This window comes from Panthera leo, chromosome C1 (assembly GCF_018350215.1).
Source record: "Panthera leo isolate Ple1 chromosome C1, P.leo_Ple1_pat1.1, whole genome shotgun sequence".
Classification (NCBI taxonomy): domain Eukaryota; kingdom Metazoa; phylum Chordata; class Mammalia; order Carnivora; family Felidae; genus Panthera; species Panthera leo.
This window is the reverse complement of record NC_056686.1, coordinates 96,863,806-96,889,769: the sequence shown is the minus strand read 5'-3', so window position 1 is coordinate 96,889,769 and position 25,964 is coordinate 96,863,806. Positions and strand designations below refer to the sequence as shown.

At 49.4% G+C, this 25,964-nt stretch overlaps 1 protein-coding gene across 2 annotated transcripts; it reads right to left on the bottom strand.

The window, feature by feature from the left end:
* Positions 1–21,754: 21,754 nt before the first annotated feature.
* Positions 21,755–25,131, bottom strand: OLFML3 (olfactomedin like 3). 2 transcript variants are annotated; one of them, XM_042953509.1, is made up of 3 exons: positions 24,275–25,131; positions 23,251–23,536; positions 21,755–22,926 (listed from the first exon to the last, which is right to left on the bottom strand). In XM_042953509.1, the coding sequence occupies exons 1-3, from the start codon at positions 24,386–24,388 to the stop codon at positions 22,106–22,108; spliced, it is 1,221 nt and encodes a 406-aa protein (XP_042809443.1). In that variant the 5' UTR covers positions 24,389–25,131; the 3' UTR covers positions 21,755–22,105. The 2 variants fall into 2 exon arrangements, with proteins under 2 accessions (XP_042809443.1, XP_042809444.1); XM_042953510.1 differs by lacking the exon at positions 24,275–25,131 and adding an exon at positions 23,736–24,268.
* Positions 25,132–25,964: the final 833 nt, after the last annotated feature.

Here is a 25,964-nt window from a genome sequence, read left to right as displayed (position 1 = left end):
GAAAGTGAGTACCAAAAAAAAAAAAAAAAAGAGCTATGGAAGTTGAGGCCAGAGGATCCACTTCCAAGATGGCACTCACACAGCTGGCCTGTTGTTCCTGGCTGTAGGCAGGAGGCCTCCCTGCCTCACCACATGGACCTCTCCACAGGGGTGCTTGAGTGGCCTTACAACATGGTGGCCAACTTCCCCCAGAGTGGGCAGTATAGGAAATATCCTGGTGGGAGCCACACTACCTTTCATGACCTGGCTTCAGAAGTCACACTCCATTCTTCCAGGTATATCTTACTGGCCACACAGGTCAGCCCTATTCACTGTGAAAGGTGACCACACAAGGATATGAGTCACCAGGAGGCCAGGATCCCTGGGGCCTGCCACACAACTATTCAAAAAGTAGAAACTTGCTAATGAAGCGAACCTCATCCCTGACATGCTTATAAGTACATCATTGTTAGGACAGTGGCATAGCAGTAAAGCCCTGTTCCAAAAGCTAGCCAACCAGAGACCAAGATCAATGTGTCTGGGTATTCAGCTCTCTGAAGATCTCTGAAGGTCTGATTTACCCATGGATTAGACCTAGGGAATCTAGATGAATGGTGGGAATGCGTGTCTTTTGCCTCCATTAATGCAATTTTTGCAACCGAGCATTTGATAAATGTTGAGCTGCTGGGAGCTCAATGTTATGCTAACTGACAAGTACATGTAGTTCAGCTCCACCCTGTTACCAATTAAGGGCAGATCCACATTCTTTATTTAATAGGCTGAGCTGGAGATGGGCTGTCATCCACATGGGAAAGTTCAGGAGCCCCACTGGGACACATGCGTGGCTGGAAGGAGAGCGTCTTGAATGTAATACCTGGCCTACACACAGACAGCTTTGGCATTTAGGGCATTCCAACTTTAAATCTCACACCCCTCCTCCTTGCCCAGGAGCAGAAAACTGCTCATTCTCTCTTTTATTTTATTTTTAAAATTTTAACATTTATTTGTTTTTGAGGGACAGAGAGAGACAGAGTGTGAGTGGGGGAAATGCAGACACAGAATCCGAAGCAGGGACCAGGCTCCGAGCTGTCAGCGCAGAGCCCAATGGAGGACTAGAACCCACGAACCGTGAGATCATAACCTGAGCTGAGGTAGGACGCTTAACCAACTGAGCCACCCAGGTGCCCTTTCATTCTCTCTTTTAAAGTTCTATCAACCATGGGGCGCCTGGGTGGCTCAGTCAGTTAAGCGTCCGACTTCAGCTCAGGTCATGTTCTCACAGTCCGTGAGTTTGAGCCCCATGTTGGGCTCTGTGCTGACAGCTCAGAGCCTGGAGCCTGACTCAGATTCTGTGTCTCCCTCTCTCTCTGACCCTCCCCCATTCATGCTGTGTCTCTCTCTGTCTCAAAAATAAATAAACATTAAAAAAAAATTTTTAAATAAAATAAAAAATAAAGTTCTATCAACCTTCTGAAGTCCAGCTCAAAAGCTCCCTGTACAACAAGCCTCCCTCACCTCTTCCAAGCCAGTGTCTCAGACTCCCCGCCCCTTCTCTGCCCCCTTAGCCAATCTTCCTGACCCATACTTAACGACAGAGAGGAAATTAACCAAGACTGAGGAGGAAAGGTGGGTACAGAGTGTAATGAACAAGGTGTGCAGGTAAGTATTGACCCCACCAAACTCTGCCATCTTATTCAGATATAGGACACCCCTCATTCAAATACCACTGGGTCAGCTTGTACCTTCTCAGGCCTCAGATCCATTCACAAGCAACCCTTGTCACTTCTGACTCTACAAAGTGTGCCTTTAGAAAAGAATGATTCTAGGGGCACCTGGGTGGCTCAGTGGGTTAAGTGCCTGACTTCAGCTTAGGTCATGATCTCGCAGTTTGTGAGTTCAAGCCATGCGTTGGGCTCTGTCTGTGCTAACGGCTTGCAGCCTGGAGCCTGCTTCGGATTCTATGTCTCCCCCTCTCTCTCTGCCCCTCTCCCACTTTCTCTCTCTCTCTCTCTCTCTCAAAAATAAATAAACATTAAAAAAATGTTTTAAAGAAAAAAGAAAGAAAAGGATGATTCTGGGAGTTCAAAGACCCCAACAAAGAATATCCACAATTTTTGGTGTTTGTTCAGGCATATTTTTCCCCCTGAAAAAAAGACCATAGTTTTCATCATATTCTCAAGACCCAAAGAGGTTAAGTATCCTTGTCAGAGGACAAAAATCAGGGCCTGCAAGCCAGATGTGGCCCCCTGATGTTGTTGGTTTGGATGGCACAGTGTTTTGGGGGGGGGGGGGGGTTGGCAACATTTAAATGTCAGAGAATTTTACACAAAAATAGTTATTTCTAGTTTTTTTTTTTAATTATTATTGGAAAATGAGACAATCCTGAGCCCACATTTCCTGGTGGCAGGAATTGACTAAACCAGGACAGCAGTTGTCCTTCAGATGGCGCATGGGCTCCCCAGAGTCCCCAACAGACCAATTTCTTTTTGACTAGGCTGCCTTCTTGACCCTGGTTTAGGTCCTGTGTTTTAGGCCTTCAAAAACGGGTGATGTTGTGCTCCCAGCAGTTGGTTTTCACGGGCTTCAGGCCAGGCTCTCTCCAAGTTTACTTAACGGTCTCCACCTGGCACCTCGCTCTCACACGGGAGCGCACCGTCCCTCACACTGGCTGCCTCCAAAGGTAGATGTTTCCTTACCTGCAGAGGGACGTACCTGAGCGACCGCCCCGCCCCCTCCTGGCCCCGCCCCCATTCCTGATTGGCGGATGGGCTCGGGGGAGGGAGGGAACCGGGCAGGCTCCGCCCCTCCTCTGCTTCCCGCCCATCCTTCCTGCTCTGAGCCCTGTGCCCATAGGACACGTGTTTGTCTGAGTCTCAGGCCCTGTGGGGCAGGTGCTCCTGGCGAAGGACCCCATTTTGCTCCACATGTGAGAGCTTTAGCAGGTAATTAAGGTAAAACTTTGTTCTCCATCAGTCTACACATTGCTCTCTTTAATCCTGAATCACACTGCCTTTCACTTACCAGCAGGGTTACCTTAGGCAAGTCAATTCATCTCTTTTCTGCCTCAGTTTCCTATGTGTAGGAAGGGGATGATAAGACTGGTGTCACCTTGGGATGCCTGGGTTGAGCGACCAACTTTGGCTCAGGTCATGATCTCACAGATCGTAGGTTCGAGCCCACGTTGGGCTCTGTGCTGGCAGCTCAGAGCCTAGAGCCTGTTTGGGATTCTGTGTCGCCCTCTCTCTCTGCCCCTCTATCACTCGCACTCCGTCTCTCTCTCTCTCTGTCTCAAAAATAAACATTAAAAAACATTTTTTTAAAGGCCTGGTGTCCCCTTCATCAGGTTGTCATGGAGAAGAAATGTGATAATCCAGTTTTTAATGCTTACCTTGCCTAATATCCAGAACATAGTAAGGACTCAATAACCATAACCTATTATGATTTCCAACCTCAGTGTTTTAGAAGTAAAACCAAACTGAGTTGGAAAAATTCTCCTAGTCTTCCCTCTTATGTATCTCCTCGTTCTCACAGGACTACCATGCTCAGAACACTTCTGACAACAGATAGGGGGGGGGGGGGGGGGGCAGGCATTTCCCCCACCAAGCAGTTCTCTGCAACACCAGCTGGGTGGCCTACAGTTTAACTCAGTTCGGACGTGATCTACCTAGAGATAGCATCAGATCCCACAGGTTAAGGGCTCAGTCCCCCGAGATTGCCCTCACCCCACTTCAGATGCCAGGTTGTCACCTGTGCTTCTGACAAATCAGCTAAATCAGAGACTTCCACAGCCCCTTCTTCAGGTTTAATTTGCTAGAGTGCTCACAGAACTCAGGAAAACAGTTCGCGTTTATGTGGTTTATCATAAAAGGGTATGATAACCCTTTTATGGGTTATCCAAATGGAAGAGAGGGACATCCAAATGGAAAAGAAGCATAGGTGAGGCCTAGGAGGATAGCACAGGGGCCTCTGCCCCATGGAGTCGGAGTGCATCACCCTCTTGGTATATGGATGTGTTCACCAACCTGGAAGCTCTCTGACAGAAGCCCACACTACTGGTATTTCACGAAGGCATCCTTCCATAGACATGATCAATTATTAACTCCATTTATAACCCCTCTCCCCTCTCTGGAAAATGGGGGGTGAGGCTGAAAAATTCCAACCTTCTAATCACGACTTAGTCTTTCTGGTGACCAGCCCCCATCCAGGAGCCGTCCAGGAGGCCATGCAGAATGACCTCATTACAACAAAAGATGCTGCTGGTGTTCTTATCGCTGAGGAATTTGCAAGGGTTCAGGCGCCCCTGTGTCAGGAACTGGGGGCAAAGACCAACGTACAGATTTTCTATTATCCCACACAAACCAAAACAAGGAAGCCAAAAACAAATAGAGAAACACAGATTGTCTCTGGTTGGAGTGCCCCCCCCTTCCTCCCTTCTCTGGCCTCTGAAGTGGCTCCAGGAAACCCCCCGAGGTCCACCGGACATAGTTTAAAACCACTGCGGTAGCCCTCCACTGACCCCGTGCTGGAGCCAGACATCTGAGAGTCATTCTTGATCCCTCTCCCGTCCCTCCCACCATACTCAGTAATCACAGGTCCCGTGAACAGTCTCCTAGATTTCTCTCCATCTCTCCTCTTTTCCCAGCCCCGCTGCTATTGCAACCACCTTCATAAGTTTTTACTTTCACCCATAAATTCAGTAATTCACTCATTTAGCCAATATTTTTTGATACCTACTATGTGCCAGGCACTGAGGAGACACCTCAGAGACAGCAATGAGCAATATTTCTCTTAAGGAACTTCCCTGACCTCAAAGAAATTCCATTCTACTGGAAGGGGACAGAAAATAGGTACGTAAAAGATACAGTGTGGGGGATGGAAAAAAATCATAGGAGTAGAAGGTGGAGGGACTATTTGAAAGGCTTCATTGAAAAGAAAATTTCAAAGGCTTGAAGGAGATAAGGGAGTGAACCACGTGAACCTGGAGGAAACCCATTGCAGAGAAAAGAAAGAGAAGGTGCAAAGGCCCTGAGGTCAGTGTGCTAGGCATGTTGAAGGAGCAGCTAAGCAGGTCAATGTGGGGCTGGACCAGGAAAGGATGAGTGGAAGATGCAGTCACAGAAATAAGGGATCAGCCTGTGAGGGCCTGGTAGGTCATTGTAATGCTTTTGGTCTTTACTCTGAGTGCAGTGGGAAGCCTTAACTGAGACTTACCCATTTTCACCTGCCTTACTGTCATAGCCTCCTATCTGTCTTCCCAGACTCCCCTTCCACCCTGCCTGCCCCACCTGGCAGTACTGCCCGAGGCAGCTTTCTGCAGGCCACACATCATTCCCATTCTTAACACGTTTATCAGGTAGGTCCCCATTGTTGCCGGAAAATGTCAGTTTCCTTGGTGAGGTTGTAAAACTTTGTGATTTGAGCTTAGTTAGACCCACCTCTCTAATCTTTCTACAGTTGATATCCAAGGAGCACCCCCTGCCCTCAATAATATGGAACAGATTCTAATTGCCTGTATAGGCCCCTGCCTCTGACCCTCTGCTCCAGTTGCTATCTCTGCATGCAGAGTTTATCCCCCTTCCCTTCCTCTCTGCTGACTGCTCCCGTGCTTCCCCAAGGACCTTGGAGGGGGACGAGAGCATCCGCGTTCCCCAGAAAGTACCATCTTGCGCTTATCTCCACTCCAGCGCTTTTCCAAACGTCTTCTCATTGCCCACCCATTCGTCCCGCTGCCCTAGAGAGTTCTCTGAAGGCTGGACGTGCCCTTTTCATCTCTGTATCTCCAGCAATTGGCACAATTCTTTGCACGCAGTAGCAGCTCATTTAAATTTTAGCTTAAAAACAAATGATCTCTTCCCTATCTTCTTCTAACCCAACCCATTAAAGCTAGAATTCATCTTTCCTCTGCTCCTAAGCACCTCCTTGCATTCGATTTTGAGCAGTTATCACAGTGCGACCTTCCTTAGTTATGTGTATACCCGTGTTATAACCCCTCCCGGGTTATAAACTGACCAGGAACATTGGAATCAACACCACCTAGAATGATGCCTCTCATGGAGGGATTCTAACCAAATCAAGAGTGTGTAGGCTTTGGGATAGGACTTCTGCATCTTGACTTCCTGGCCTGTGTGGCCTTGGCCAGTTCTTTTACTGCTGCTAAGGCTTTTTCTCCTTTTTTTGGAAAATGGGGGTGGTGGTAAGGGTGATGCCTATTTCAGAGCACTGTTGAGGGAGTTAAATGAGTGGCCAGGCAGGGTTTGTCATTGATGAAGGGCTTAACAAAGGCAGCTGTAATCATGCGAGGCACGGTGTAGTATTTCTCAAACTGTTGAAAGTTGAGTCTCGCTTAAAGGAGGGGGAACCTCTCATAGGATCCCTGAAAACGCATATACAAAAATACTGGCTCAAAATAAGCTTTGTTTTTATAAATGGAGTAAAAATGTTGTAAAGCTTATCGTGTTGAGAAGTCAATATTAAAGCAGTTCTTGAAGAACGTGCCGAAGCTAAGACCGTCCACAGACCCCAGTCTGAGGAGCCTTTGTTTACCGAGTGGACTCAGGGCGGAGCCAAAGTCAGGGGGAGGCAGAGGCCACTTCCATGGCCAGCAGTGTGGTTTCCTTCCAGGGGACATTCTTTGTGGTGGTCTGAAGAGACAGAGCCTTCTGTTCTTCCCACTTGGGAGGGACTAGGGAGGAGCAGCCCAAAGGCCAGTGGTTTGCCCCCTGGCAATTCCAGCCTGGTGTGGGTCCAGCCCACGGGTGTGAGCAACCTCCCACTAGACCCTGGAGCCAGCAGGGCCTTGCACAAGACAGAGGGGGAAATTGACTGTGGGCAGAGGCAGAAAGAAGTTCAGGGAAAACAATGTAACTGAGCAATTTTCTATCTCCAGCAAATGGAAAAATCGCCAAGGCAAGAGGGGGTCTTCCAAGCAGAGACCCATGCAATTAAACATAGAGAAGGACCCTCTGGGCCCCCCTCCCAGCCTGAGACCCTACAGGGGCTGAGGATCCCTTGGGGTGCACTGAACAGCCGCTCTCTAAATGCCTTTTCAACCCCACGCTGCCCAGAACACATTCTTCGCCTCCCCTCTCCCCTGGCAGGATCCTGTTTCTGGGAGTCACCCTGGCCACAGACTCAGAGTGGAAACATCTGGAGATTTCCCAACTTGCATTTCAAAGAGATCTCAAGAGCTTCCTCCCCATCAGCAGCATATGGCAGCTCCCCCCACTTAGACAGGCTGAGGCCTCCGTAGTAAACACACCAACCGCTCACCATTTCCCTTCCCCAAATCCTAAACAGAAGTCTAAATGATCATGACAGATATGGGCAGGCTCGTTCTGCGAATACAAATGGAGATCCTTTACCTGCAGGATGGGGCTGCAAAGGGCCATGGGCAGCGGCCTCTCTGAAGCTCTGTTTTCTCATTGGAGACCCTTAGTGGAGGCTATCAAGCTTGGAATGTCATTTGCTCTTCCCAATGGGCTTTGGAAAGAGTACGGACATTAAGCCAAGCCTAGCACCCTAAAATGTTCAGGCACACAGTGCCTGAGTAATGAGCGGAAGCAGCTCCGGGGAGCTCCCCTCCCTGGGGCCGGCAGATCCCCTGGGGCAGCGCTGGTGGGGGCAGAAAACCTGGGACCAGCCTCTTCCAGGGAGGAGTTTTGGTCTAGTGGAGAAACCAGCTCAAAGTCACTGCAGTGTCTGCAATCAGAACCTAAAGAGAAACTCAGTGGCATATTAACTAACTAGAATTTAAATAAACATTTGGAGAAAAAAAAATAATAAAATTAAACACAAAAGAAAGAAAGAAACTCAACTATTGACCCGCAGAGCCCAAGAATGCAGGCGGGGTTTCCTTGTCCTCTGTTATTTCTTTTACCCCCTCCCCGGGCCTCCTTCCTCCCTTCCCCACTGTAAATTGGAACCATTTCCCAGAGAGAGTTTGGCGATGTGTGCCAAAGTTCTTATTAAGTCTGACTTCTAAGAATCTACCCCAGGAAAACAATCTGTTTCGTCTTAAATCTGTAAGTGTTCTCTTTGAAGTGTTATTCCGTAATAAATATAAATGACCCAACAGAAGGGATTGAGTAAATTATAGTATTTTTGGACACTGGAATACCATAAAATCTTAGAGACAAAAATATGGGGAAAAGTTCATATGCATGCCATATTGAGAATTTTTTAAAAGCATTTTCCAAAACACTATCTCGAATGACATAAAGAAGCAAAACAAATTTTAAAAAACTGTATCCAAAAAAAAAAAAAAAAAGACTGGAAAGATATTTTGTGTGTGGGGGGTATATGGATGATTTTTTTTCTTCTCTTGTAGTTTTTAAATTTTCCACAAGTAACATGCATTATTTTTTTTAAGTTTATTTTTTTATTTTGAGAGAGAGAGAGTGCAAGTTGGGGAGGAGCAGAGAGAGAGAGAGAGAGAATCCCAAGCAGGCTCTGAACTCACAAACCTCGAGATCATGACCCACGCCAAAATCAAGAGCCGGACACTGAGCCACTCGGGCACCGCAACACGCATTATTTTAAATCAGCGTACAAAAACAGTAAATTGTCCACCTTTCTAAAAGACCACCACATACTTTATCCAATACACATACTTACAGAGCAGAGTTCTTATTACTTTGCCTCCTGAGAAAAGCCAGAGTTGGAAAAGGCAGGTGAACATAGGGCAGGTCATTGATCGAGGACAGAATCATTGGCAGGGCCATCTAAATAATTTGCAGGATCCAGTGCAAAATGAAAGCAAGGAGCTCCTTTCTCAAACATTAAGATTTTTGAGAGAGCAACAGCCGAGCATTAAACCAAGCGCAGGGACCTTCTGAGTGGGGAGCCCTGTGCCAGTGCAGGGGTCACATGTCCGGGAAGCCAGCCCAAGTCAGTGACCTGACGTGACAGGTGAGGGTCTGCAGACCTGCACCGTGTCCAGAGGAACTGGCAGGAGCTCCCACTGCTTCCTCACCTGTTGCTGAACAGATTTTCATTCTTCATGAGTCCAATTTCCCAGCAATCAACCTCTGGGACAGTGGCATACTTTATCATATATATATGCAAATCAGAAGCCAACCAAGATTACTTAAACCCTGGATCAAAACCTCCTTTTTCTTCCTTTAAGGTGACTGCTTATTTATTCTATTTTAAGGACACCAGAAAGATGCCAACCCATTTTCTACCCTGAAATTAATGACAGTCCCTACTGAGAACAGAAGTATTTTCTTTAAAAAGCGATTTTTGATTATTTTCTTTTCAGAATCATCAAGAACCTTGATTTGCAGAGTATTATGGTCTTTCCCTGGTCCAAGATCCCCCCTTCCCCTTTTTTTCCAGTCCCTTCTTTTTGGGAGCAGAAAGGAAATTCATTAACAAATTCACTACAGAGCATTATTCATTCCACATGTCTCACTCCGAGGTTTTTTAATATCAGGAGTTCCAGTAAATCACCCGTGAATTGTGATCACATGAATCTAACAAGGCTCACAGAGCAGCATCCCTGCTAATGACCAAGCGAGGGCAAGGTTGGAGGAAGTATGTTGATTTCCCTTTTCTGAGGGGGAGCAAACTCATTAACTAACCCTTGTATTAAATTATGTGCAAAGCAAATCTCTCCCCTTGCAACCAGTCCCAGCAGCCTCCTGCTGCAGAAATGCAAACAAATCAGATTCAAACCAAGCCAGACACCTGCCTGAGCCAGAGTTTGTGAAAAATGGATGCAGAGTTGCTTGGGCAGAAATGCACACGCTTAATTTCTTCTTCCTCTAGCTTCTCGACGAGACTTCACCTGAGCCAAGTCAGGGGTGGGGTAGGGATCCAGTTCTACTCCTCACCCAATGACCAGAAGGACCTCTTTCATTTCTTTTTTTCTTTTTCTTTTTTTAAATAGTTGTTTTTCATTTTTTAAAAAAATTCTTTTTTATGTTTATTTATTTTTGAGAGAGAGAGATAGAACATGAGCAGGGGAGGGGCAGAGAGAGACAGGGAATCTGCCTCTCTTCAGAATGTGAAGCAGGCTCCAGGCTCTGATATGTCAGCACAGAGTCCAATATGGGACTCAAACCTACGAACCACAAGATCATGACCTGAGCTGAAGTCAGAGGCTTGACCGACTTAGCCACCCAGGTGCCCCCCACCCCCACCCCACTCATTTCTTAACATGCAGGATGTGAAAGTTTGCCCTATGGCCAGCCATCCCAGGTTCTTTGAATCTCTTCTCTCTTGACTTTTCCTCTTTTTTTATCTTGCTGAAAAGTGGAACAAAGATTGAATATTGGAAAACACTGTAAGGGGCATCTGGTTCCACTCCTCTCACATTTGCATCCTCTGTAAAGCCCCATCCAACATTCATTCAGCCTTTAACACCTCCAGGAACAGGGAGCTCACTACCACCAAAGATAACACAAAACATTCTGGCACAGGGCTGACTATAATTTCCTCTCTCTTTTTGGAACTCTCTCCTTTTGTGTAACTAACTTGTACTGAGAGAACCTTTTACACTTTGGGGCCAAGTATTATCCCTTTTCCTTATGGTGACCTTTCTGACGTTTGAAGGCAGGGCTCTTATTTCCCATAGGCCTTCTCAGTGGGTGTGAGCTACTCCATTGCCCAATGAACTTGGCCCATGACAACCTGTTGGAGCCTCAGTTGTCTTACTTGTAAAGTGGAAGATAATAACATCTACTTTTCAGGATTGCTGTTGGGGATAAAAAGAATGCATGCAGGGTACCTGGGTGACTCAGTCAGTTGAGCATCCCACTCTTGATTTCAGCTCAGGTCATGGTCCCAGGGTCATGGAATTGAGCCCCATGTCAGGCTCCATGCTGAGTGTGCAGCCTGTTTGAGATTCTCTCTCTCTCCCTCTGCCCCTCTCCCCCACTCACTATATCTAAAATAAATAAATAAGGGTTTAGGCTTTAAAAAAAAGAATGACTGTACCCCAATGTTTATAGCAGTACTATCAACAATAGCCAAGCTATGGAGAGAGCCCAAATGTCCATTGACAGATGATTAGACAAAGAAGATATATATATGTGTGTGTGTGTGTGTGTGTGTGTGTGTGTGTGTGTGTATATACGTACAATGGAATATTACACAGCCATCAAAAAGAAGGAAATTTTGCCGTTTACAATTACATGGATAGAGCTAGAGTGTATTATGCTAAGCAAAATAAATCAATCAGAGGAAGACAAATACCACATTATTTCACTCATACGTGGATTTTAAGAAACTAAATAGATGAACACACTGGGTGGGGGAAGAGAGGAAACAAACTATGAGAGACTCTCAAAGACAGAGAACAAACTGAGGGAAGATGGAGGGAGGAGGGTGAGGGTGGGTTTAATAGGCGGTGGATATTAAGGAGGGCACTTGCGATGAGCACTGGGTGTTGTATGTAAGTGATGAATCACTGAATTCTACTTCTGAAACCAACAGCGCACTCTATGTTAACTAACTAGAATTTAAATAAAAATTTGAAAGAAAACAAAAAAGAATGCATGCAGACATCTCACAAGAGCCTAGCACATGGCAGCTGCCTAATAAGTCATAGGAACTCTAAATATCGTCTTCCCCTAGTGCAGAAGGGAACACTGCTTCTGCGGCCTAACCACAGCGGAGTGACACAGGACTGTTTCCCCCCAGCACGCTAATGCTGGGCTTCCACTAATTCGGCCTAAGAAGTACCATCTTTTGGAGCAGCCACACTTCATAGTACCTGCTTGCATAAACCTGATATCAACCAAAATCCCTGAGGCCTTTTTGATTTAAGCCTGTTGCACAATTGGAGGCAATTTATGTTCTCATAGTCCACACCTCTGCTCGCACTAGTCCTTCCTCCCGGAACGTTCTTGATGTCCAGTCTTCCCTCCCTCCAAGGCCTACCTCACACATCACCCCTTTTATGGAGCCTCTTCAAATCTCCCTCATGGAAGTATGACCGCTTCCTCCTTGGAGTTCTTATGAAGCACCCTCCCTTCAAGGTACTAAATGTCAACCACCCGTGCAGTCTTAGGGAGCCAAGGGAAATGTGTGCCTTATTATCACCATCCTACCTGTAACCCCGCCCCGTGCCCCCACCTCACCTGAATTGTCAGCTCCTGAAGCACAAAATGCATCACCGTGTCCTTCTCGGCCCCCAGCGCAAACGGGCTCTCGTTAAATACTTGTTGGTGGGACCAGTAGTTTCGAGGGTTAAGTGAGACCGTGCCCTGCGGGTGCAGAGGGCTCTGGAAGCAGTGCTGCTGTTTATTATTTCTCTGTGGTGGCCCGGCCCAGAGGTGGGTGCCCCGCAGAAGCTACAGCCCAGGGCACATGTGAACTGTGGGGGCATCCAGAGAATCTGGGCCCCAGGGCATGCAGGGCTGGCAGCAAGGTCCCCGGAAGAGCTGCAAAGAAAATGGTGTGCAAAACAAAAGATCGCCTCTGGGTTCTGGCCCTCAGGCAGCTGGCCTCTGGCACATTTCCACATTCCGGAGAGGAGCGGCTGTTTCTGGAGAGCTTACACCTGTGAAAAAACCCCGTGTCTGGGACACTTGCCTCTCCAGCTCGTGGAGAACATCCCTTCGGGGAGAGGACAGCCCCCTGGACGGTAAAGACCCTCCTTTCTCTCTGTGGGCCTTTATGCCTGTTTTCCACAAGCACTCCCTGAGCACTAGGTACTGACGCCATAAAGGGGAAGTTCCTGTCCTGGCTCTCGAGGGGCTGTTTCCCCACAGACGGGGCAGTTTCACAGCTAATCCGGGGGGGATGGGTCCATTAACAAATAGTGACATACAGTGACTGACTCCGTGTGTGGGAGCCGGGAGAGACTCTTGGAGAAGGTGGTCAATCGGGAGCCTCTTGCAATGGTCCAGTTGAGTGATGGCAACAGCAGTGGCAATGGTGTGGGGAGGAGCCTGCCTGGGTGTCCCTCCGGCTCAGGCTGAGGAGCCTCCGGAAACTGCCTCACCCCTCCCCCAGGCAAGGCTAGGACAGAAGGTGCTCCTATCCCATAATCCCACCACAGTGTAACATAGTTGCCTGTTTATTTATTCATCCCTTTATCCCACCGGTCCCCAGGCTGTGAAGACATATCCATATCTGTCTTATTCAATATTGTAAATAAGCATGTAGGACATAGTAAATACTGCATCAATATTCATAACATTTTTAATTAATCAATCGTCTGTCCCAGTTGGCTCTGACATTGAAGCGTTCCCACAGATGCTGCCTCTCACATGGGCAGCATTCAGACTTCAGCGTCTCTCAATGGCCTTCCTGACTCCAACCTGCATCTCACCCTGATTTTCTTCCTGCTCCGGGAACTAGGCTTTGGGCTTCACTCTGCTCTCTCGTGGTGTTCCGAACCATGCACTCTGAATGCCTTCTTTGGCTTTGTATTTCCTGCCTGCTGATGACCACTTACAGCAGTTCAATCCCATACAGGGTCCAGGTAAGATAGACTTCATATCCCCTTTTTGAGTCTGGGATACCTACACGTTCCCTTTGTTTGTAATAATCGACTCCCCTAATTACGACTGTTCATCCGCACAGCATCCCTTTGCTCCTTGCCAGATAGGCTCCTCGGTCTGTCCTGTTCCTTGTCTGCCCAAAACCCGGCACAGACACGAGACACTGATGCTAATTTTGAAACAGGTATTGTGAGCGGCTGGCATTTGTATGCTTTATGATTTACAAAACCCTTTCACATACATGATCTCATTTAGTCATCACACCATCCCCGGGAGGGAGGTATTGATATTGCCCACAACTTGAACTTGATGTCTGCTCCGTGCCCTTCTGCTGCACTGCCTGCGGCGAGGCTGAGCCAGCTGGTGCTTTCCAGACGTGAATCAGTTCGAGTGCTGAGCTGCCTGAGTTGCCCTCATTAAAAACCCAGAGAACATAAATCCCAGTTTACGGCTGGTAATCTATCTGCAACTTACAGGCTTTCAACTGATTATTGAAATTTGTCTAAATGAGATTACTCCTATCTCAATTTAAAATCCAATGATACAACTAACATTTCCCCTATTTCTCCCCTTACCTACTGAATTATTATTAAACTAGTGTGTATACCTTTACTAGTTTATAACAGTAAAGAATATTTCACCTTGATCAGGACTCAGGAGGGCTGGCAAGGACAGAGAGAACAAGAGAAGGGAATTCACTAGGTCATAATCAGGAACGAGAGGAGAAATCCACATCTGTGTGTGTTTACCTCCCCTACGCTGGGAGAGAAAAGTACTTAAGAATCCAGGTCACTGGATAGAGATTCCAGGGGATAGAAGCCAGTGCATTCCTCGGCCATTACCAGCCACTACCATCACCTGCTTCACTGAGTAAACTAGTCATGCCATGCGTAGAAGGCACTAGAAAGGGTGCAGTGAGTTAGAAAATACTTGCATGACTTTAGCGGGTGAGACCAGATGACTTTAGACAACTTCCAGCTTAAAAGAGGCTGTGCTTCTGGTCTGTGGAATATTTTGCAATGCTCCTTGTGACTCCCATAAAGGTACCAACTTTAAAATCCTTCAAAGCCCTTCACTCTTGCTCCAGCCTAGAGAGAACAGCCAATTAGAAAGCAATGCCGATTCCTCTAAGGGATCCAATCCAGTTCTCCAGGAAGAACCGACAGGTAACAGTAAGAGAGGTAAGAGAAGAAACATTAAGCAGAAAAGCATAGTAGCCACATTCTATTACAGCCTAATTGGTTCTGAAGGCATCATGGCAGAGCAGCACAGTAGGAATTGATGTTGATAACAACAGAGTCACCAAAAGAGATTAAATCATAGATATGTCACTACGAGCTGGTCACTCAACTCATTTACAAGGTACTTATTAAACACCTAGTAAGTATCTGACTCTGGATCCAGGGATAGAAAGATGGATGAGGTACATTCCCTGCCTTCAAAAGTCTCTCTCGACTTCAGTTTCTTCAGCTGTGAAATGACAGAGCCAAACTCAGTGATTCCTAAGATTCCTTCCTAGAGGTCCCAACACATAAGCTTTATGTATTAGGGCTTGAACCTCAACAATCCTAAGAGGTGGTAATCCGGGTCCCATAATCCTGTTTTGCAAACGAACAAACCGTGGCTCAGAGGGGTTAGTGTCTGGCTCAAGGTCACACAGTTGATGAGGAGCAGAGAGGCAGGACAGTCAGCCCCATGGACCAATCACACCCACTAGAAGGGTCTTCTCCTCACCCCTGGGCTCTCTCTGCACTATCTTCCTTCCTCCAAAAGGGCAGGCCAAATAGGTGGAGAACAGTCCAGAACAGTCCATGCATCTGACAAGTGCATGGATTTACCCATCTGGAATACAACATTCAGCAGCTACAGAACAAAAACCATGTGCAACTGGACAGCAATAAATATCCAGAAGACCCGATACAACCAAAATGGCATTGAAGGATCTGTCAAGATCAACAGCAAGGTAAGTCAAAAAAGTCAATAGTGATGTCTACCAGGGACACATGCTGAACAACTATGAAACAGCTCAAAGGTATCTTTGAGAGAAAATGTGGTCGAAGGAAAAAGGCAGCTTGGGAGTACTGTGTTTAAAAAAAAGAAAGAAAGAAAAGAAAAGAAAAGAAAAGAAAAGAAAAGAAAAGAAAAGAAAAGAAAAAAAAGACAACTAAACACCAAACACACACATTGCCGCTGGCAGAGTTGTTTCAGCACAGAGAAAAAGGGGTGCTTTTTCCATACACCCTGCTTTTTTCCCTGACGGCAGGTGCAGGATATCTGTCAACCCCGCTGTTACTGGTAATGCAGAGATCTATGGTTGGGCAACAGGTGGCATGTCTTTCTATAGACGATGTACAAATGGAGAGAGAAGGCAGTCAGAGAGCCACTGGATCCAGACAAATGGTTTGTAACACCAGAGATGGCCACCAGCACACTCCCCATGATAAGACAGCAAGAATCGGCCCCGGGGAATGAGCTTGGGTTAAGCATCTTTATTATCCTGGATGCTCTCTTAGCTGTTTTTTTATTGTTTTTTTTATTTTTTAACACTTTATTTATTTTTGAGACAGGGAGAGACAGAGCATGAACAGGGGAGGGTCAGAGAGAGGGAGACACAGAATCTGAAACAGGCTCCAGGCCCTGAGCTGGCAGCACAGAGCCCGATGCGGGGCTCGAACTCACGGACCGCGAGATCATGACCTGAGCCGAAGTCGGCCGCTTAACCGACTGAGCCACCCAGGCGCCCCTCTCTTAGCTGTTTTAAAACATGGGCTCATCCATGCCTCCGGGGTGGGTAATATTCCCTGAAGCCCAGAGAATGGATTCGCTCACGCTTACCTGGCTATGGAGTTGCACAGCAAGGATTCGAACTCAGCCTGAGTTCAGAGCCCCAGCTGGTTCCACTCCTCCCACAGCCTCCAAACCGTAGGTTCTGCCCCAGTACTTATTAGCTCTGTGGACTTAGACAAACCCCTTGGCTCCCGAGACCAGCTTATCTCAGAATTGTTGTAAAGATCAAAGGAGACAAAATGCACGAGCACATTGCTCTCTGCAAAGACTCTCCTGCAATCATGACGACATTGCTAACAATAACGACACTTACCAAGCACCTACTATGTGCCAGGCATGGGGCGCACTGCTTTGCAAGACTCGTTTCATTTACTTCTCACAATAATCTGTGAAGTGGTACTATGACGCACATTTCTAGGAGTGAAGAAACGGAGGCTCGCAGGGGTGAAGTAAGGGGCAAGCAGCAGGGGCCAGGCTGGGCGGTGGAGGGGGGCGGGGAGCAGCAGAACCTACTCCAGAGCCGTCACCAGGAACCAGATGCTGAACAAGAAAGGTCTTCCCACTACCTTCTGTGGTTTTATTGCCTTCCTCCCCTGTGGCCACAGGGCTTAGATGCACTGGCCTAGTTTGAGACTTTCCCCTTAGATGCTGGAGTGAGAAATTGTCACTGTGGGAAGTCCTGTGTGATCTGCAGTTGAAGGAGACTGCCTTCAGTTTTTATCTGTAGCTTGTCTTTGTCCAACTGAATTGAAAGATGCTGCCGAGGACATTTACCACTTGCTGGGGATGTGCCCCTCCTGCATGAGGTCCCGAGTTGGGAGACAAATAGGCCCAGAGCTCCGAGGGTTCACAGTCGGGTGGGGGAACCTGTACTAGTATTTTTCTGAGCCCCATCTATGAGCCGGGCTCTGTGTTACGTCCCGGGGACACAAAGATGAGCAAAATACAATACATTGTGATGCGGGCCGCAATGAGGATGTGCCCAGGTGAATCGGGGCCCAAAGGAGAGGCACCTGACCCTTTCAGGTGGGAGTGGAACAGGTTCCAAGAGCCTCCCCAAGGAAGTGGGGTTTCAGAGCTCTGTACTGACTGTCCACACTGCTAAAGAGTTTCCATGTATATAACCTCTCATCCTCACAGCAACGATCCTATTGGGCAGATATTTTTAGTTTATAGATGAGGTATTAAGTAACTTGCTGGAGGTATCACAGCAGTAAGTGGCAGAGCCTGATGCTGATCCCAGGAGCTCGGACTCCAAGCTCACCAGACTCTAAAGTTTGTGCTCTTTCTAACATGCAGGGTTGCCGCAGAGAACACTGGGAGAGCAGCGCTCCGCTGGAGACAGAAACAGCCCACCATGGATGAACACAGCAGGGAAGGGGCACTGCCCCGCCATCTGGAAGGTGATGTGGAGAAGGCGTCACAGGCCTACACATGTTCTTTCATTGTTCTGGTGCGTCCTCTGGGTCATGGACGGGGAAGAACACCCTGGAGGGTCAAGGCCACCTGCCCAGCAGTCTAGACCAGGTGAGTGTTTTCGGTGGTGAGGTAAGGTGAGGATGAGGCATCATCTTTGGGTTGTAAGAAATTGAAACCCACTCATACTAACTTGAGAAAAAGAAAGAAAAGAAAAACAAACACGTGGGGCGCCTGGGCGGCTCAGTAGATTAAGCGTCCGACTTCGGCTCAGGTCATGATCTCATGGTTTGTGGGTTCGAGCCCCGCGTCAGGCTCTGTGCTGACAGCTCAGAGCCTGGAGCCTGCTTTGGATTCTGTGTCTCTGGCTCTCTCTGCCCCTCCCATGCTCGTGCTCGGTCTGTCTCTCTGTCTCAAAAATAAATAAACATTAAAATTTTTTTTTAAAAAAAGAAAAACAAACAAGAAAGGGAGTGTTTCTTTAAAGAAGTCAGGCATTTCGCAGAAGTCAGGCATTTTGCAGAACCCAGGCTAGAAGTGCATTGTGAGCACAGGGGGATGGAGTGGGGGGGACATCACTCAGCGGCCGTCTCGCCCAGTCTCCACCCTGTTCATCTTTCCTCTCTGTAGTCTGGCTTTCACTGCCTCTGGTAGGTAGCAGGGCCGAAGATGCTTCCAAACACCTGCTCAGATCTAACATCTCTGAGCTGCCATTCTAAATCCCCAGGAGACAATGTGATTTGTTCCCCTGGGGCCACAAGGCTAAGGCCAGGGAGTGTGGGTGTCCATTCTCAGAGAAGGCAGAGTTTGGGTGGCTGGGCAGACCCCCAAAGGCCATGCTGGAGTGCTCTGGAGAGGTGTCCAGCTCTAGATATTGTCAGCACCCATGTTCTGGAGAGACGGTGCTGAGAGGTCTGCCCTTTAAAGTAATACATTGGCTTCGCATTTATAAGTCTTCTGTGGCGTTATTAAATCCATAAATAAAGATTTAATCTTTTAAGCTCTGCATTGTGAGGGCAGAAGTTAAAGGGCAGGCAGAGGAGAGCTCATCAGCGTTGGTTTGGTGGGGTTAGGGGGGTAGCAAGGGAAGAGCGTCCAGGCTGCTGGGGCGGAGGAGGAGGGAGGAGAGGCGGCAGCTGCTGATAGGGGCTAAGGGTGGAGGGACCCCCTGGCCTGCCCTCCGACAGAAAAGCTCTTGCACTGGAGACCACTGCCTGCAGAGGCAGCCAGAGACAGGCCGGACAGCGGGTCCTCAAGAGAGCCATCCTGAAAGCTGGGAGAACTATCAGGAGTGTCAGCAGCTCTCAAAATGAGCGGGTTTTGACCTGAACAGGTAAAGAATGGGAGCACTGTTGGGGGAGGATCCCAGGAGCCTGAGGGAAGGAAGGGGCGTATGCACAAGGAGCGGGACTGAGCCTGGGGAGGACGAGCCAAAGGGCTCTGCTTCCTGCTTAGCCCACAGCCCTGTCCCAGAGGAAGCCCCGACAGCTGAATCAACTGCTTCATCCTCACATCTCTGCGCTTCCCTCCCCGCCATCCAGGGCTCACGCAACGTTGGCTCATCCTTGATGAAAATGGCAAGACGATCACTTTGGTTTCTCCGGCAGGCAGACATGAAGACCAGCACCAGGGAGGAGAAGATACTGAGCACAGAGCGGAGAGCTTGGGAGTTAGGGCAGGAGACTGGGGGCCAGAGTAGGGGAAGGGGAGCCCTCTCCACCCGGCCTTGTGATGGGGGCAACGTCTAGACCACCCATCTGGGCTGACAGCTGTACCAGAGGCCTGGGCTGCTAACCGTCGTAGGGCCAGGTGTTGGAGGCAAATGTGGAGCTACTCTTTGAGCTTTTAGTCCCTTCTCCCCCATTAGGACCTCTGCTTTCCACTCTCTTTGGTTCAACCCAAACCAGAGGTCACACCTGTCTCTGCCACGTGACAGGTTATGGAGGGTCCGACAGGGGGCGGTGAGGCTGGTGTCTGATGATAGGATTCAGCTACCGAGCCTCTCTCCTTGAGCAGCAGATAATTTAGTTTAATGAATCTGGACAGTTCACTGGATCTGCCCACACAGTTCCACTCACCTTCCAAAACGCTTCCAAAATAGCACTAGCTATTGTACAAGAGCCAAAAAAAAAAAAAAAAAAAAAGCAAAAAGTAATAAATGACAAGGCCCCGGAGATTTCTGCCCTTTCAGAAAAGTCTGAGTGAACTTTTCTAAAGAAAATTTAAGCCAAAAGAAAAAAAAAAAAAAAAAAAGAAAAGTCTGTTTTTGTCTTTCTCATTGAGGATTCAGGCCAAGAAAGATGCCCCCAAAGACAGGTGCCCACACGGGGGAGGCAGAAGGACCGGGATTTTAAACTCTGCTCCTCAGGCTGATGTCATTTACACACCGTCTCAGAGCTGTTCTCTCCTCAGGGTCCTCCAAAAGCCATTCCTGATGTCTGCTACCCCAGCAAGGTAACTCCACAGACTCGGCCCCAGCCCCTGGCAGCTTCCGATCACACTGACGCACGGTGTCACGCGGGCAAGGAGGCCACCCTCCCCAGGTGCGCCCGCACGCGCACACACACAGCGACAGTGCCACGCTGCCCCTCCGCTGGGCGGGGACCCCCTCTCCCCAGGCCTCCAGTGAGAACTCCCCGTCTCCTCCACAGCCCCCCTGTGCACCGCATGCAGGAGCCAGATGTTCCGTGGGCAGCCCCCTCCGTGTGTGACAGGCGGTGATTACCGTTGCCAGCCCCACATTAGGAGAGACTTGAATGGGAGAGAGCCCCCCTCCCGCCCCAGGCTCCCCACAATAGCGCCTTTGTGAGGTGCTTCACTGCCTTTCTTTTCCTTCCTCACCAACCTACGTCAGGGGGCAGCTCTGCCCTGGGGAGAGAAGAAAAGAAGACAAAAGGAGGATCACAGGGCCCTGGCTGATCCACCCTATCCTGGGCGTGGGGTGGGGGAGCGGGTGCACTTCAGGGAAAAGATGTGCTCCTTTCTCCTCCCCACAGTGAGGACTCCCAGAGCTTCCTGAGGCCTGCTCCCCCCCATAAAGGCAACAAGGTCTTGTCCATCACATGTACATGGCCTTGAGCGATGAATGGGGGCATGAGGCTGGGTGGGGCCTGGCCTGGAGCTCAGTACATTCCTGGAGGCAGGAGTCCAAAACCCAGGGTTCTCCTCCTCTGCTCCCTCTCCCTTCCCCAGATGGCCTTCTATAATTCCAAGCCAGTGGCCAGGGCAGGAAAGGGTTAGGTGTCCAGGACTTCCTGGACAGACTCCAGCCACGTTCCAGGACTGCAGCGGGTAGGTGGGGGTGACCAGAGGGCTGTGTTGGGAAACTGGGAAAACTAACATCTGGGGCATGGTCATCGCCCCTCCTCCTTGCCCAAACCGCAGACGCCGTGGCAGCAGGGAAATCAGAGCGGTTGGGAGCAAGCTGGGTTGTGTAACCGAGCCCTGGGGACGGCCCCAAGCTGGAGAGGGGAGTGGGGTCTGGGGCCAGGACAGAGTCCACCTCCAAAGTGAGACTTGAAGTTCCTTCTGGAAACACATTTCAGGGCTCTGGTCTTCGCCCTACACTCCAAGGCGACTAGAATCCATTTTCTGGTCCCAAACCTCTGAAAGAACTAGAAGAATTAGAAGCTCTGTCCGCCGCCGGGCCTCAGTCTCTCGGCCAGGGGTGTGGCACCAAGAGTGGCTCTGGGCTCTGGGAGGGGCCGCCGTGGATCAGAGGTGGGTGTGGAGAGAAGCCTCTCGCCCAGCCTCCTCAAGTGGCGGGATTCTGTGCTTCCCCAGGCGCCTCACAGTAAAATCTGTAACTGGAGAAGTCCCCTCTCCCTCAGCAAGGAAGCCCAGCCAAGTCCCTACTGTGGCTTAAGGAGTGGCAATGGGGTGGAGGAGGAAAATGGAGGGTCATGGGGAGAAACTTGATCTGAGGGCTACCCCCAAACACACGCAGGCAGGGAGCAGTGGATGTGCCTTTTAATGCAAAATGTTGCAATACAAAACGACGTGGAGAAAGTCGTGTTCTCCAGGCGCTAAGGGGAGAAGGAAGGCAGGGCAGAGTTGAAAAATCTCCTCCCAGAACTCTGCCCACCCCCCCCCCACCACCTTCCCCCCACCCCACCCCACCCCACGTGCCCGGACTCACACTGAGGCAAGAAATACTTTTTGGCTCATTTGCTGGGGTGGCCCCCATACAAGGGTCAGAGCTCTGGGTCTTTGTGGTCTCTGGTCCGAAATTCATTGATGTAAGGCAGGAGAGGAGCGAACGCTTAGGGTCTTCTCTCTTTTAGCTCTGAAAGGATTTCTCAAGATCTAAAGTCCCACAGGAAACGAAGGGGCTGTGAGAATCTGGCTTCCATTGGCTGCCAATATGGGCTCGGAACCACAACTTGCCCACATCTGGAGAATGAGAAGCAGGAAATGGTGTGGGGATATAAATGTGTGGAGGTGAGAGAGATTCAAACCCCAAAGCTAGGTCCTCAGACTTCTTCCTCTTTCTTTCTCATCTCCAGCTTATAGACAATCTGGTAGCCGTCGTCCCAGGCGTAGAGCTGCCGCTCCCGGGGGTTATAGCGGAGACTGGCGTGGGCACCGTATCGGCGGGGGAAATAAGGGAGTGCCGCCCTTTCAGGGGTCAGCGTGCCACTGGCATCAAAGGAGCACTGGATGCGGGCCCGGCTGGCAGGGCGGGTGTTATAGACAACGTATAGGGTCCCACAGATGACGAAGGCGGCCTCGGCATTCTCCCTGGGGCACGGGGTGTCCCACTGCTGCTCTGTGTCCAGTGTCTGTGGGTCCAACTTGGCCAGACACAAGTGCCTGTCATCTTCCCGAGTGGCATAGACAGCCCAGAGGCCCTCCTCGTCGGCTGCCAGGTCAATGTACGTGTCCGCTGTCAGCCCGTACGGGGGGATCAAACCCTCCGCCGGGAATACTGAGCTGTCCACCACCGTTCGGTTTGCCAGATGGAATTTGATGAGCTGCAAAGTGTTCTCCAACTCCCCTCCCCCTCCGGGTCCTCCGGGAGGCCTCCGGGCATAATAAAGAAAGCCACCATAGACCAGCTGCCCCGTGCCTACCCAGGGGAAGGGCACCCGGACCCGGGAAGCTTTCCGGGCAGCCATGGCAAGGGTGAAGTCCCGCAGCCTCGGGAAGACGAAGGCCGTGTCGTTCTGTGTCCCATCTAACACGTAGATCCTCTCTGTTGGCCCCATTGGATCCTTGGTCCACAGACCAGCAGGGCCACCGAACCGCTTCAGGATCTTCATTGATCTCACCTGAGAGATTGTGTAGCCACAGTCTGGAAGGAGAAAAGCACAGGGCAAGGAAATACAGGCAAGAGTTAGAGGCCTATTGTAGGAACACCCCGGGGTGGGGCCATCTGGAGGACAGTGGGCATTTGCCAGTGGATGCCTCCACTCTTACGGAGGACAGGAAAAAGGGAGCCACCGAGGCCTGGGTCCCCAGAAACTCTTGCAATGGACCTGTCATTGTAGAGACTTCCCTAAAGCAGATTCCAGAAGATAGCGCCAAAGCGGACTGGGGGACAAGGAGAGAAAAGGGGAAGCAACAAGGAAACATACAGGTTCTGAGAGTGTTAGGGGCCTGCTTTTGGACCGCTTACCTGTCAGCATATCGTACTTCTCATTTCTTCTGCCCTTGCCTTTGATCCCAGGGCCTCCGGTCACTTTCTCATCAACCTCCACACAGGGTAGTGCTGGGTTCTGGGTCTCCAGGTAGTCAACCTCCCGCTCTAGCCGGTCCACTCTCCCCGAGATGGTGTCAGCCTCAGTTCTGAGCGCCTCTCGCTCCTTCTCGGCCACCTCCAGCAGCGGCAGCATTTTGTTCTTGAAGTCCCTCAGCTCAGCAGCATGCCGGCTACTTTGGTCCTGGCACTGGGCCAGCCGTTCCTGCAGGGATGGAGGCCAGACGAGAGGCTGAGGGATTACAACTCCCAGGCAGGGAGAGGCCCGACCAGGGAGAGAGGAACGGGAAAAGGCACAAACTCAGCCAGGCATCAACTCCCTTGCAACCCCCACAGAAAGGAAACCAGATGTTCAGAGATGCTAAATGTGCAAAACGCCCGGCTCAGATCACCTAGGCCCCTACCCCCGCTTCGTGTCCTCCAGCCCATGTTCTCTGTGAGCAGCGCCACTGAGTCATCTGAGCCTCTGGGGCGGCCTAAGTGCGTGAGGGCGGGAAGGGGTCTCTGCTCCACTGTGCAGTTCTCCCCTCGGGAATCAACAGACTTCAACTTGGGAACACCAGAGACTTCAAACTGTTTAAAAGACAGGGAGCTGCAGATTCTCTGGGAACTTCCAACTTTCACAGAACCATCAGCTTGTCCTGAGACGCTTTCCCACAATGCTAGCTCCCATTTCCTTATATTCTCCACCCGCCCCCCACCCCCCTTGTATTCCATCTAATCCCAGGGTAAGACACAAAGGCCTATTTGCTTTGGAATTGCTCTGTGGACATGGGGAAGGAGGAGGGCTTGCAATTGCAAGGATATTCTTATTAAAAGGTAAGAGTTTTCTGTAGCTTCTTCCAGAGCCCCATCTTGTCATCCCCAGATCCGCAACACACGGGGTGACTCAACAGATGTGGCGTCCTTCCTGCCCGGCCCAGGAGAGAAAGGAGTCACTCACCTCTAAGGCGGCTAGTCGGCGTTCCATGTACTCCACAAGGTGGTGCTGCTGTCCTTGAAGGGGTCGCAGCCGTGACAAAAGGAACAAGATGAGGAGAGGCGTGCAGGGCCCCATGGCAGCAGGAGAAGGAGCGTGCAGTCCTGTGCCTGTTCCACTCAAGCCCGCCGGTCAGCTTCGGAGGCGGGGTGGGGGCGGTCCCTTCTCCCTTTCTGGATCTCGGATCTCTCTCACTACTCTGGAATGCTTTCACAGTCTCTTTACCCCCCCCACCCCCTCCTCTCTGCCTGGATTGATCAAACACAGATGGCCCTATGGTAAAGCAGCCAGAAGCCTTAACCACCTCCCGCCTAGGCTGTAGGCTCCCCAGGAGAGGGGAAGGAGATGAAACCCCAGGGCAGAGGCCTTGTGAGCAGTCACCCAGTAAAAGGAGCTAGCAGCAGGAGGCAGGGGTCCCAGAGTACACTCGGCAAACTCTGTTTCTGCTCCAGAATGCCTGCTTCCTTCCAGTGCTGGCTTCTTAAGAAACATCCTTCATTAATCTTTTCCTTGCCCAGCGATAATAGCATGGATTGTTTTCTGCCTTTTCAGTGGAAGCTGGGAGCAGGGGAGATGAGGTTGGAGGGGAAGAGGTGGGGGGAAAAAGATCACAGTGGTCAAGTCTTGTCCACCTTCTTCTATAGCTCATTGGCGCCATCTTGTGATAAGCACCTGGTGTCATCACGGGATTCCTAGGGAAACCATGGCTTAGACCTCACCTCCTGTGGAAATTTTTCCACAAAGCAAGCCAAGCGGATTGAATTTACAGGGGTGTTCATAATTAAAACACAGATTAAGGGGTGCCTGGGTGGCTCAGTCAGTTAAACATCTGACTTTGGCTCAGGTCATGATCTCACAGTTCATGAGTTTGAGCCCCGCTGACAGCTGAGAGCCTGGAGTCTGCTTCAGATTCTCCCCAAATCCTCTGCTCCTCTCTCCCTCTCTCACTGCCCTTCTCCTGCTCTCGCTCTTTCAAAAATAAATAAACATTAAAAAAAAAATTTTTTTAAACACAGATTAACCCACAGACTACCCACTTACTCAAGGGGTTATCCCAACTCTCTCATTTAGCTTAAGTAAGAGAATATCACTGAGATTTAAACAACTAACAACAAAAAAACCCCAGATCATTGAGAAGTCAGCAAATTAATCCTTGATTATGTGGAAGTGAGATCAACAGCAGGGCCTTTCTTTTCTACCTGAATGTTTCCAGGTATATTCTCTTACCAAAACTGGGGAATGTTCAGTGAGTTCACACTCATTTTATGCTCATTTATTTAGGCAAAAAATTTTTTTTGAAAAATCTAGATGTTGCAGTCTAAATCAAAATAAATGTATTCTGACTTCCCTGCTAATGGGAGAGAACAGCCTATTGATCATTTCTCTTGGTTATGGTCCAAAACCCTAAATGTGTCTCATTTCTATCTCCCAACCGTGACTACAGGACCCCACAATTAATTAATGGCCACCCTAGGGTCGATGTGGCCTGAAACGCATGTGTCAAAACAAATCAAACGAGTACAGCATATATTCAGAGACCTGCAGTGATCAATCTAGACAAATCTAGACAAATTTTATTCACTTTGGCATCAAGACAGATCTCATCAGAAGGGCTCCTCCTCCAAAAGGACTATGCTTCTAATAGTGCAGCTTG